The sequence below is a fragment of the Meles meles genome, chromosome 3, assembly GCF_922984935.1.
Source record: "Meles meles chromosome 3, mMelMel3.1 paternal haplotype, whole genome shotgun sequence".
Lineage (NCBI taxonomy): Eukaryota > Metazoa > Chordata > Mammalia > Carnivora > Mustelidae > Meles > Meles meles.
Genome location: NC_060068.1, coordinates 96671369 through 96684498, shown reverse-complemented (window position 1 = coordinate 96684498; position 13130 = coordinate 96671369). Strand labels below are relative to the sequence as shown.

At 42.4% G+C, this 13130-nt stretch overlaps 1 protein-coding gene across 6 annotated transcripts in view; it reads right to left on the bottom strand.

Annotated features, from left to right (window-relative positions):
* MIER3 (MIER family member 3) overlaps window positions 1-13130 on the bottom strand; it is a 53880-nt gene that overhangs the window by 24802 nt on the left and 15948 nt on the right. For 2 of the 6 annotated variants that reach the window (XM_046000108.1, XM_046000107.1), the window contains exons 2-3: window positions 8202-8226; window positions 5020-5165 (exon numbers count right to left, since the gene is read on the bottom strand). In XM_046000108.1, coding sequence (XP_045856064.1) covers window positions 5020-5165; window positions 8202-8226 — 171 coding nt within the window. Of the gene's footprint in view, window positions 1-5019; window positions 5166-8201; window positions 8230-9061; window positions 9614-9663; window positions 9756-9909; window positions 9966-13130 lie in introns of those variants that run through there. The other 4 variants (XM_046000110.1, XM_046000109.1, XM_046000111.1 and 1 more) reach the window with 4 other exon arrangements.

Genomic DNA, 13130 nt, shown 5'->3' with positions numbered 1-13130 from the left:
AAAAATTTCTCCCAAATTTAGGAAACATATGAGTAGGATTTTCTATACTGAAATAAAAGAATAAGTGGGAAGAATAGGCTCAGGGCGGGAGGGATGGAATTACGAGTTAGCCTAGGATGTGGCATATAATCTTGGGACAGCAGGGGGAGAATGAATGAGTTTAAAAGTTAAGTGTGGGGGCGCCTGGGTGGCTCAGTGGGTTAAACCGCTGCCTTCGGCTCAGGTCATGATCTCAGGGTCCTGGGATCGAGTCCTGCATCGGGCTCTCTGCTCAGCAGTGAGCCTGCTTCCCTCTCTCTCTCTCTGCCTGCCTCTCTGTCTGCTTGTGATCTCTCTCTGTCAAGTAAATAAATAAAAAATCTTTAAAAAATAAAAATAAAAAAAATAAAAGTTAAGTGTGTATGTGTGGGGTACACAGGAGATTCCAGGTGTAGTGACTCATGAAAACCCTACTTTTTCTATAAAGACAAAAGTATGATCATCCGTTGAGAAAGAGGGTGACTATCTTAGTGGAACTTCACCAACACATTCAAGGAATGACACTAGTTACCTAAAGGGAGCTGATGCTAAAATACAGAAATTACTTGTACTAAAACTTGTGTAGCAAAACTAGGAAAAGTGAATCCAATCTCTGAAACACTTCACAAATGAGATTTCTATTAGACCTATTAATAAAGGACTTAACCCTCTGAAGCACAAGTTGTTTTTTTTTTAATGGAATGAGTAAATCTCCATCTCTGAGAACTGTGTGGCTAGATCTAACAGCTTAGAAGTTTGATCCAGCACCTCATCCCAGGTAGAAGATTTTTCTCGTTTTTCTCAGGCATTTCATTGACCCTAAACTATAAGGGGCATATTTGAGTCTAGTCATCCTTATAAATGAACTATTTTCTAACTCAAAGGTTTTATATCAGGAAGAACATAAAATCTAGAGGCAGAGGACTAACTGCTAACCGTTACTGTAGGCAAATCACCTAACTCCTCTCACCTACATTTCTTCATCTGTAAACAGAAAAGTATTTCCTTGATCCTATGATGCGTAACCTCACATACCAGATATCAGGATGCATCCCACTACCAATGTATACGTCTCCCATAGTATTGTTCCTCCCTGCCCCATCTATATTATTTCTACATCTGTGATAGATTTCACAATCAACAAGGACTCTAAACCAAGGAAATAATGCTAATACTTACCTGATACACCTGATGGTGTTCCTGGATTGATCAAAAGAAATTGTCTAAGTGAAGTGTAGAACAATTTTCATGTAACGCCAGTCTAATATCTTAAAATGTACATTGCAAAAACAGTATACATATAGTTTTAAAAACTTAATTAAAAAAAAAACCACAAAACAAGAAGGATCTATACCAAAGTGTAAGTGGAAGAAAAGGTGATTTTTACTTCCTCGTTTCACAATGAATATCAAGTGATAAATCTACAAATTATTGTAAAAAAAATTCTCTAAAAGTTATAGCTGGAGACTATTAAATTAAAACCTCACAAAAAAGTAACATGAATAAACTATAGTAAGACACAATGTAAACCTTATTTTATATGTTTCATAACATTCACCTAGTCACAAAATGTATTCTCTATACCAAAGTTCTACTATACAAAAACTGTTTTTATCTCTTATTTTTAATACATACTGTACCAAAAATCTGTAAGCACTAAAATACAGATATATTTATAGTCTATAAACTATCAAGTTTACAACGAATATAAAAACTTCTTGTAATTTCTAAAAACAAACATTAACATCAAGCCCCTAAGACTATGAACAGGTAAGAATACCTAAATCAGTATTCCAATAATAAAAGATTAACAAGAGTACTTTAAATGATATAGAAATAATTTTAAATTTCTTCTATAAATGATCTTTACTCTTTATATTTGTTACTCTATCTGCTATTTATTCAATTTCTCGTTTCATTAAACATCAACAAAGAATAGAGACCACATCTACATAGTTATGCTTTACCACAGATAAGAGTTATACTTCAGAGGAAGTGGGCAGTCACTCTTAGAAATAGCTCCTCTTGTACATAGTTCCATGAGAGAATGATTAGGCTTCTAAGTGGAAACATAATTCTTAGATCTTCACTAGAATCTGTTTAAAGATCACCTGTAGTGGGGCACCTGGGTGGCTCAGTGGGTTAAGCCTCTGCCTTTGGCTCAGGTCATGATCCCAGGGTCCTGGGATCGAACCACATTGGGCTCTCTGCTCAGCTGGGAGCCTGCTTCCCCCTCTCTCTACCTGCCTCTCTGCCTACTTATGATCTCTCTCTCTCTCTCTCTCTGTCAAATAAATAAATAAATAAAATCTTAAAAAAAAAAAATCACCTATAGTTTTCTGCAACTTCCAAGAATGTCATAAAATGCCAAGAAGCAAAACTGTCCAAGTACAGAAAAGTTGAAATAAAGACCTAATTTTTCTGAATTATCATATTCAGTGATAGATACCACTACAAAGCAAAAAATTAATTACCAGTGTTTATTTCTTTAAGATTTTTATTTATCTGACAGAGAGATAATGTTTTGGTTTTTTTTTTTTAAAGATTTTATTTATTTATTTGACAGAGAGAGACATCACAAGCAGGCAGAGAGGCAGGCGGGGTGGGGGGAGGCAGGCTCCCCACTGAGCAGAGAGCCCGATGCGGGGCTCGATCTCAGGACCCTGGGACCATAACCTGAGCCGAAGGCAGAGGCTTTAACCCACTGAGCCACCCAGGCGCCCCGACAGAGAGATAATGTTAGCTGGATTATAATTCTCAGTTATTCTAGGCTACCCATCATAAGAGCTGGGAAGGAAGTGCCTGAATAAAGCCAAGGCAGAGCTCAAGACTCTTGGACATCTTTTCTTATCAAAAGACAACATTTTATCATCACCCCTGAAAGGAGCTGCAATACCCAAAGCTTTTCTTAATTATTTCCCAACCATTTTATCTCTATATGCTCAAATCTGTTTAGCTGTAAATTGGTGTGTTTTTTTTAAATGATTAAATCTAATAGCAATTTTCTTGGGTTAATTTGTCAAGTGAATAAACATGTTTAGAAATTTTCAGGTCTACCAGAGTAAGCCTGGGATCTAGATCCTCAAGACTGCCTCCATTTCCCTGTATATGAACATGAAGGAAGACATGCAATAAGAATTCATCTGTGCCTTACAAAGACAGCAGAAGAGATTATATAAGAATGTGTCTTGTCACTATACCCTTGGGGCTAATAATACATTATATGTTTATAAAAAAATGAAAAAATTTTTTTAAAAATAAAAAAAATTGGTGATATTAAACCACTTCTTTTGATATTGATAGAATAAATAAGATATAAAAAACAGGAAAAAAAGAAAAAGAATGTGTCTTGTCTTCTTGAAGAAAAAGAGGTATAAAAACACAAAGGACTGGGCGCCTGGGTTGCTCAGTGGGTTAAGCCTCTGCCTGCGGCTCAGGTCATGATCTTAGGGTCCTAGGACTGGGTCCCGAATCAGGCTCTCTGCTCAGCAGGGAGCCTCCTTCCCCCCCTTTCTCTGCCTGCCTCTCTGCCTCCTTGTGATCTGTCAAATAAATAAATAAAATCTTTAAAAAAAAAAACAACCAAAGGATTATTATTTAATATTATTCCTGAAAGCTTTTGTTATTCTGAGCTGATCAGAAATGTGCAAATAAGATTAATTTATAGATAACTATAATCCTACATTTTTTCAAATGACCCCTATGGAGACCTCTCTCTATAGTCCTGATATAAGTATGTGTTTAAAATCCAGTTCAGGGGCACCTGGGTGGCTCAGTGGGTTAAAGCCTCTGCCTTCGGCTCAGGTCATGATCCCAGGGTCCTGGAATCAAGCCCCACATCGGGCTCTCTGCTCTGTGGGGAGCCTGTTTCCTCCTCTCTCTCTCTCTGCCTGCCTCTCTGCCTACTTCTGATCTCTGTCAAATTAATAAATAAAATCTTTAAAAAAAAATTTTAAAAATCCAGTTTATTCCCATCTCTATTGATTTTAGGTTTAAGAAGTTACAAACTACATTTATTATTGCCAACTTTTTAAAAGATGACTGAGGGGTGGAAAATGGGACATTATTATTTTACAATTAAAAACAGAGTAGGGGGGGCGCCTGGGTGGCTCAGTGGGGTAAGCCGCTGCCTTCGGCTCAGGTCATGATCTCAGGGTCCTGGGATCGAGTCCCGCATCGGACTCTGCTCAGCGGCAAGCCTGCTTCCCTCTCTCTCTGCCTGCATCTCTGTCTACTTGTGATCTCTCTCTGTCAAATAAATAAATTTAAAAAAAAAAAAAAAAAAAACAGAGTAGGGGCACCTGGGTGGCTCAGGCGCCCCTACTCTATTTTTTAATCAGTCATTAAGCATCACCCCTCAGCTCAAGTCATGATCCCACAGGGTCCTGTGACTAAGCTCCACATCAGGCACCCCTCTCAACGGGAAGCCTGCTTCTCCCTCCCATTCCCTCTGCTTATGTTCCCTCTCTCGCTGTCTCTCTCTCAAAAAATCGTAAAAAAAAAAAAAAAAGAGTAAAACTTTTTCTCTTTCAACATTCTTTTAGTATTCTACCAGATTACAAGTTATTTAAAGGAGGAGACTTCTCCCTGTATCTACTGTGGTATTTAATTAAACTCAAGTTTGACCCTCAGTAGAATAATGTGGTTTAATGCACTGGGCTGGACTACAATTCAGCAACAAGTCTAGGGCCCACAGTTCTCTGCATCTCATTATGTAAGATTCTCATCTGTAAGATGACCACATGTACCTACTTCACTGTGCCTCAAATACTTAAAAATTAGATTAAGAGCTATAAAATAATTTTGAAAAATTAAGTGAAAATCTACTTACTAGGCTTTCCTTCAAAATAATGAGAAAATCAGTGACAGTCCATAAAAGATAGGTAAAAAACAAAGACACTGATCCTGTTTTTATTTCAGGTAGATGGTAAAATAATATATAATACAGTATCAAAATCTTTACTATGTTTGTTATTAAAATATGAAAGTAAAATCCTTTACCTTTTCCAAGTCTTCAATTTCAGAACTGAAGTTTTTACCCTCATCCATCATTTCCTCTTCTTCAAGAGTTCTTTCATCATCATAGTCATGGACCAACATCTCAGCAGTAGGGTCAAAATCATGATCCTCAGAAGACAAAGACCCAACTGGAATGAAACAAACTGAATCATTTTACATATTCACAACACTACTTACAAGGAAAAATAATTTGTGTTCTTCTGCCAGTTCCTTTTAATGTTCATATGTGAGCTTTATTAAATACATTTACTATATTCTTAACAGGTTATAAAGACCATATAGTTCAGAAAAGATATCTAAATCAGCAAAAGAACAAGGCAGAGTAATTTAAAAACACTTTAATAAGAAGTCCAGTCCATGAGAACAGAACCTATACTGGCAGCAAAGTGATTTAAACAGAGGAGTCCTAAAAAAAATGTTCTAAAAGTCAAACCTGTCAGTTTAATGCATTTGTCTAAAAGCAACAGAAAAATGACAGAAGATTTATTAGTGGAAGATTCCACAAGAAACTGTTATACATTAAAGCTCAACACTTCATTCAAAGAGAATATATATGTTACCCTACTTACAACCCTCAAAGGTACAAAACACAATAGAAATTGGGTTCATAGGAAAAAAATTGAAGTTTTTGTGAAGGAACTATACAGCTAATCAGTCTCTAAAAGTAGTATGTCACTTTTCATGTCCAGAACTGTATTTCAAACTCTCCACACAGGCATTAAATTATAAGAGAATGCTTTTCTTTGGACGACTAATAAGGTAATTAGTTTTTAAGATTATGTGAAGGAAGTATAGAAAAATCGTTATCTATAGGTTTTTGAAAGATGCAATTTGTTCTGGCCAATTCATACTGATTTATGAAATTGTAATGTTTTTCTAAGGCAAATGTGAAGTCTACAGGATATTCTGAAAATGAAGTTGAGAAATGAGTAAGATTCACAATCCCAAGAGAATGAAACTGAATCTATGAAAAACGGAGTTTTCTGTTATTCTCTAGTATCTAATTCAATTAGTCCAGTAACGTAGGAGCAGGGAAGCAAAGAAGTACCAGAATCTTGGGGTAGAGGAAGGGGAAAGTGGAAGGAAATACAGCTAACATAAAAAGTTTGGTCTGTTTTTAATAAAGCTATTTAATATTTTGAATTTCAAACATTTAAGGACAGTATGAGATCATACCAAAATACTGACCTACTGCAAAGATTTTTCACTATGAGAAAAAATACAGACATAATTCAATGATTTTGTTTCTAAGTTTGGAGAACTCTAATCATTAGTCCTAAAAATAACACAATTTCTGTGGAACTCAATTATTTAGGAAGCTTACATTATGATGTTATTTTTTTTAATGCTGAAAGATATTATCAGCTCATTTTAAAACCTGTTGAAATACAGATGGTTTAACTTAATTTTAAGGAGAAAAATGAATAGTTACTGAAGAGCTCAAAAGCAGATCATCCAGGAGCATTATCAATTTCCTATTTTGAGGAATTTCTGGAAACCCCTGTGGTACACAAAGTGTCAGGGATGAAACAGATGGTAACTCTTCTACCTCTTTAAGACAGAGCCGTGTCCTCTTTTGTAATCCCCGTATCACTGGTCACTGTGCTCTTCCCTCTTAAAGTGGAAGGTATTCAGTTAAGGGCCAGAAATCAAAGGGCCTAAGGATCTACTCCTGGCTTTGTCCCTGGCCTGCTGAGACCTGAGGCAAGTCATTTAAACTTTCTGGGCCCAAGTCCAGTTTCTCATTTGTGAAATGCATATTGTTGGCTTAGATGACCTCAAGAGCCTCTTCTAAGTTCTAAAATTTTCTTGAAAATTGGCTAAGTGATTAAAAACAGGTTATAAAAGTTTGTTTAAACACCAAAGCCACAATGTCTTCTTGCTCTTTATTTGGATTGCAACTTCTTAAAAGCAGACAGTGATGCAAAATGGAAAAATTCCATTATCATCCAGATGTCTGGCATCATGTATATAAATACTCTATTCCTGAAATCAGTTATGACAAAGAAATGTTTGTCTAAAAATTAGAAAAACTTTTAAAAACAATCTTTCAAATGTAAAGATATAGACAGCTATTTAAAAAATAACCACAAATTTCTTCTACTCTGTGACTAATTATTTTCTAATACCTTGAAGGATAATCAAGTGAGATCTTAAAAGTCAACTAAATACACAAGGTAATACGCAAGGAAATGGGCTGTTCACTAAGGCAACATGCTGCAAGGAAAGATTTGGGAGCTTTTCCAGGCTCTATTAACTAGGTGACTCTCAGCAGAGTTATTTAAAAGTCTTCTCAAGTGTAAAGTAAGGGACTTGGAGTAGTTCAGAGGTACTTTTCCTGGAGACTATTAGAGGGAAAAGAGACAGCCAAAAAAGGGCTGGAAAGGGGTGAGAAACTGAAACAAAACTGTCCTCTCCGTTATGGTATTCAAGGGAGCCAGAAACCCCAAACTGTATGCAATAAAGCTACGTGGAGAGTTCAGGAGACAGTCCCTTGCTTTCATCTGAACCTGACAATGTTTCCCATTTCTAAAAGGTTAAACACTACTAGATCAACCAAGGCTGTCTCACCTCAAAAATTCTGTATTACCACTTTCACATGACAAACTTGTAATTCTGTTTCTTTTAAGGTGGGTAGCTTTACCTAACTCTCAAGTTCCGATTTCAATAAATCTATAATCATTTCTCAATTATGAAAAATTTAGGAGACAAAATAAGGCGAGATGGGGAGTCATGGTTAGTTAATAAGCGATGTAAGCAATCCCAAAGTTTCAACAAATTAAAGGGTTGATTTCTTGAAAAAAAATTAAAACCTAAACTAATCTGGAAAAGTTAGTGGAAAGTTAATTTGGGATTAACTGTTTCAGGCTTAGAGAAAAAACCGGTATGTGATAACTAAAGATATATTACTAAAAAGAACACTTGTCTGTTAGCAGCTTTGTAACAAGCTATTTTTTTAAACATGCAGGAAAAAAAGAGAAAAGTGTAACTGCTCTGTCCTCAAACAACTTAATTACCAAAATGTACGCTGAAACTCTAAAAAACAAATGAAAAAGCTCGCCCGACAATTTTTTGTGCAAAAACCTTCAGTAATGTATCTCTGAGCCACCATCACCCCCCATTACCCTTTGGGACCCATCAAGAGGTAAGAAAATAGGACAAACCTGGGCTCGAACTTCCAAAAGAAGCCTACGAGAGAGAAGAAAACGTGCGGTTAGATCGCGCAGCCGAGGGGGGGAGAGGCAGCGCCGGCAACAGGGCGCAGAGGAGGCGGAGCCCAGAGCTCCTCCGCAGCTGCCAAAAGTACAAGACGTAGCTTCGCTCCAATCGCTCCCAGCCCCTCTTGGCTGCCTCGCCTTCCTCCCCGAGTCCCCAGTGTGCAAACTCGCAGACCCGGGACGAAGCCCAGAGTCTAAGAGGCAACTCCAAGCCGCTCCTTGGAGCTCAGCAAGTTACAAAGCGGAGAAGCAAAACCCAGAGCAGTCGCCTCACGGCATCGGTCCCCACTCCCCGGCATCTCGGAGTCCCCCAGATCCCACTCGGCTCTCCACGGACCCAAACACCACATTTCAAAGCAAGACCCTTTCCTGGAAGGGAATCGTCCTCCGATCACCTAGTCTACCCCTGAGGCCCGAGAGCCCCAATTCCGAGGCTGTCCTCGGACCTGTGCGTAGGCCAGCTCGAAACTGGACACCCGCCCCCAAACCAAAGCGCAAACCCCCCATTCTCTCTCCCGAAACTAGAGACGCGGTCCCTCAGTCCCAGAGATGCTAGTTCCTTCCAGGGTGTTCAGTCTCTCCTTAGGCCCGCCAGCGAGCCCCTCGCCCCAGCGAGCTCCAGCCGAAGGGGCGCCTGCTGCGCCACCCCCTCCCCCCAGATCACTAGTCCCGGGGGATACGGCCGGGGCAGCTTTGCTCGCCCTGCCTCCCTCCTTCAGGCCAGAAGAAAGTGGGGTTACCGAGAGCCCCGGGATATAACGTCGAGAGTCCTGGACTGCCCCCTTCACACCCAGGGGTTCCCGCACCTCCAGGGTTGCGGGGCGAGGAGTACCGCTCGCCTACTGCGAGCCCGGCGGCCGTACATCCCGCTTGCCTCGGTGCCCGGAGCAAAGTGGAGCGAAAGGCTCCTTGGCGCCGCAGCCCGGACCCAGTGGGCCGGGGGCACAGAGCACTCCTCCCGCAGGACAGTGGCGCAACCCGCTCCCCGCTTTGCAATCCGGCCGCGGAGTGGGGGGGAGCTCGGCCGGTTTCCACCCACCCTGGCCCTAGAAAGCGGCGCGGAGGCTCCGGCGGCTCGCGTCAGCTACCCCGGACCACGGCACGGCGCCGTCCCCAGGCAGGGGCTCGCTGCCGCCGGTCGCCACCTCCGGTCCGGCCCCGTCGCGCAGCCGGCTCGGGGCCGGAGCCGCCGCGGCCTAGTCCCGGAGGCAGACCGCTCCCGCGCCCGCTCCCGCCCCCTGGCCGGCCCCGCCACGGCCCGTTGCCGCCCCGCAGCCCCCGTCCCGCCGCGCCGCCCCCCGTGGAGCCGCGGGAAGGGCCCCGGGTCTCCCAGGCCGGCTCCGGAGGCGCGGGGGGCCGCCGGGCGCCCGGTGTAGCCCGGCCGCTCCTGCCCGGTTTCTCTGCTCACCTCCGCCATATTGGTACCTTTAGGGCGAACGAGCAGCGCCGAGCCCAGTCCCCGGATGGGGCGCCTGAGCCAATCGCAGCCGCCGCCGCAGCCGCCGCGGTCCGCCCGGCACCCGCCCGGCGGCAGAGGCGGCTCGGCCCCTTATAGGGCAGGGCGGCCCGCGACGCCCCCGGCCCGCTCGCACGCCCACCCCGCCCGGAGTCCCACGCCGCACCCCGCGCCCCCTGCGGACCGCCCGAGGCGCACCGGCGCTCACCGGCCCTTCGCCTTTCGGCTGGAGTAAAGTTCCTGCCGAATTGGAGGCAAGTGGGGGACGAATGGAAACTCGGGCATGGGACGGACCCACGTCCAGGCAATCGAGGCCGAAGAGCCGGCCGGGGCAGCGGAGAATCGATGGACGGACACTCTAGTCCGGTAGGACGTGGAGGAGGCGGGCAGGAGACGTGGAGGGACGACTCGACGGACGTCCCCAAGTGAAAAAGAAAGGAGGTGATCGATGCAGTAGACTGACGGACAAGAGAAATCCCCGGAAAATGGGAGAAGTGACTGATGGACGGCAGGGTCAGTCCAGAATGAGAGGACAGCGACCACGCACTTTGCGGTTTCCCCGAAGAGATCTGAGGAATGGAAGGTGCAGACCGGCATATCCTGGCTCTTGGACTGGCTGGTGGAAGTGGTCATTTGCCATACAGGCTTTCAGAGATAGTGACATACAGAAGAACGGACAAAAGATCATCGAGGCAAAGAATTTGAAGAGACTTGCACAATTCAGAAGAGACATTCATAAAATATAAACCGTGCATGTACCCCCCAAATTAGAACAATCCTAAAGGTTGTTAATTACAAAATAGTCCAGGGGATGACTCAGGGGTACACACTTGATAGACCTGTGGAAGAGCAAAATAGTATATCAGAGGTCCTGAACTGAGTCTCAGAAACTCTACTTCCACCCCGAAAGGCCAAACTTTTGCTTATGGTCAAAAAGAAAACTAGTCCTGTGGGCAAGTGGATGGGTGGAGAAGGGAGGACAAGGCTTAACAGATATACCTACTCTTAACACTTGCCTTCTGGCCATTCACTCTTCATTGGGAGAAGTAAGTTTAACTCCTGACAGATCCATATCCACGCTGAACTACTTTAAGCAAAGTACACAGAAAGTCACTAATAAGTCATGGGTAGCCCACAGAAGTAAATCCTGCAAGTTCAAGTCATTATGCCAAGTCCATGTGGTACAGGATTATCTTGAGGCAGGAAGCCAGAAATAATAACATGTATGGAAAAGAAAGTTTAAAAAATGTGGAAGAGGGGCCCCTGGATGGCTCAGAGGGTTAAGCCTCTGCCTTTGGCTCAGGTCATGATCTCAGGGTCCTGGGATCGAGCCCCACATCGGGCTCTCTGCTCAGCAGTGAGCCTGCTTGTGATGTCTCTCTCTCTCTCTCTCTCTCTCTCTGTCAAATAAATAAAATCTTCTTTAAAACACATGGAAGAGAAAAGTCTCTTGTAAGTTCCATGGATAAGGCAGATGCAAATACTCAGAAAAGTATGGCAGGACCCTACAGAGACTTGCTGAGGACAGTGATCTCAGACATCAGAGTTCTTCCAATTGTTGCTAAAACATGGCATGTTAAATGACAGAGCTGAGGTTTTGCTCACAAGTTGAGAACCTCCCATACTTTTAGTCCACACATCACAGGTCTGCTTTTATGCTGGGGTCACCTTTGATTCTCCCCTCCAAGAGCATATATGGAGGCTGAGGCTGAAGACTGGATTATGAATAGCAGGGGAAAGAATTACTTTCAACATTTCGGCCAAGGCATCTTAAAAATTAAAGTTACTCCACTGGTAAACTTTATTTATTTATGGAAATTTTAGGGAAAAATCATTTCAACCATTTCAAAACATCGTAAAGACATGGAAAATTACACTTTCCCTGCTGTGGAAGATATCTTTCGACCTTTTGTCCAGCCAAAGCTGAACTTTGAAACCAGAGGCTTGGCACATGTTGTATGTACTGTCCTCAATGAGGCGTTTAGAGTTTTCAAAGTTAAAAAAAAAGAAAGGCTTGAAATTAAGTGCAAGTGATTAACTTTAGAAATGCAGTGAGCATGTCCAGTGGACAGAGCCATTAAACAGTTCCCTGATCTGCCTGACCACAGCATGAGCTACCACAGACCAAGTCAGGGATCTGAATCATGAAGAAAGTGTCTCCAACAGCCTGCCTTGTACTTAATACTAGGAAAAATATTGTCTTCGTCGCAAAACTTGGCTAATCCAAACTATAAATGTAGTCTTAGATTCCATTTTGCCATGTCCAAGAAGTATAGAGACTCATGCATTTGCATGAACTTAGTAGAGTTTCTGCAGATTCTTTTTTTTTTTTTAAATAAACTGTAAAGATTCCATGTAGGCATTTGTAATTTTGACTGCTTATATTCTCACAGTTTATGTAGTTTGTGTCCAGGGTACTAAATAAGGATTCATAGAAAAATAGTGAAGCTAAATAAATTTTCAGTTTAAGGAAGCAGAGCTACTTTCTCACCTTCTAATCAGTAGAGGAAAAGTTTACTGCCCAGTCTTACATAACACATTCCTTTTATGATAGAGTGTGTAAAGTCTACCTGTGTATATGGATCTCATATTCTTTTCGATGACAAGACTTCCAAGAGTTGGTACAGACAAAAAGTCTCCTCATTCCAGGGAGTGGAATAAAAAAAAAATGTTTTTTACTGTTGTTTTTGTTATTCTGTCACTACACAACTTATGGCATTATGTAGAGAACAAGTCCTACACTGGGCACTGTGCACTATAGGATCACCATAAGATTCCTTGTCTCTCAAAAGCTTATAACGTAACTAACTGTATTCTTGTATGTGGTGGATGGGAACAAGAGGAAGGAAAACTCAAAACTGAAACCATGGTAACCCTTCAAGGAGAACCAAAATGTAATAGATTCTTCAGCCATCTTTAGAAATGAAATAAACGAGTCCGGGTGGCTCAGTGGGTTGAGCATCCAACCTTGGTTTCAACTCGGATGATGATCTCAGGGTTAAGAGATCGCACCTTTCCTTCCCCCCAACCCCACCTGTTGTGGGGCTCCTTGCTTGCTCAGCGAGGAGTCTGCTTGAGATTCTCCTCTCCCTCTGCTCCTCCCCTAATGTGTGCACATGGACTCTCATAAAAAAAAATTAAAAAGAAATGAAATAATCAAGAAAAGTTTATAAATGTGTACTTTGAGACATCTTACACGGGGCGCCTGGGTGGCTCCGTGGTTTAAGCCTCTGCCTTCGGCTCAGGTCATGATCTCAGGGTCCTGGGATTGAGCCCCGCATCGGGCTCTGTGCTCAGTGGGGAGCCTGTTTCTCCCTCTCTCTCTGCCTGCCTCTCTGCCTACTTGTGACCTCTCTCTCTGTCAAATAAAAAAATAAAATATAAAAAAAAAATAGGTAAAATAGGGCACCTGGGTGGCT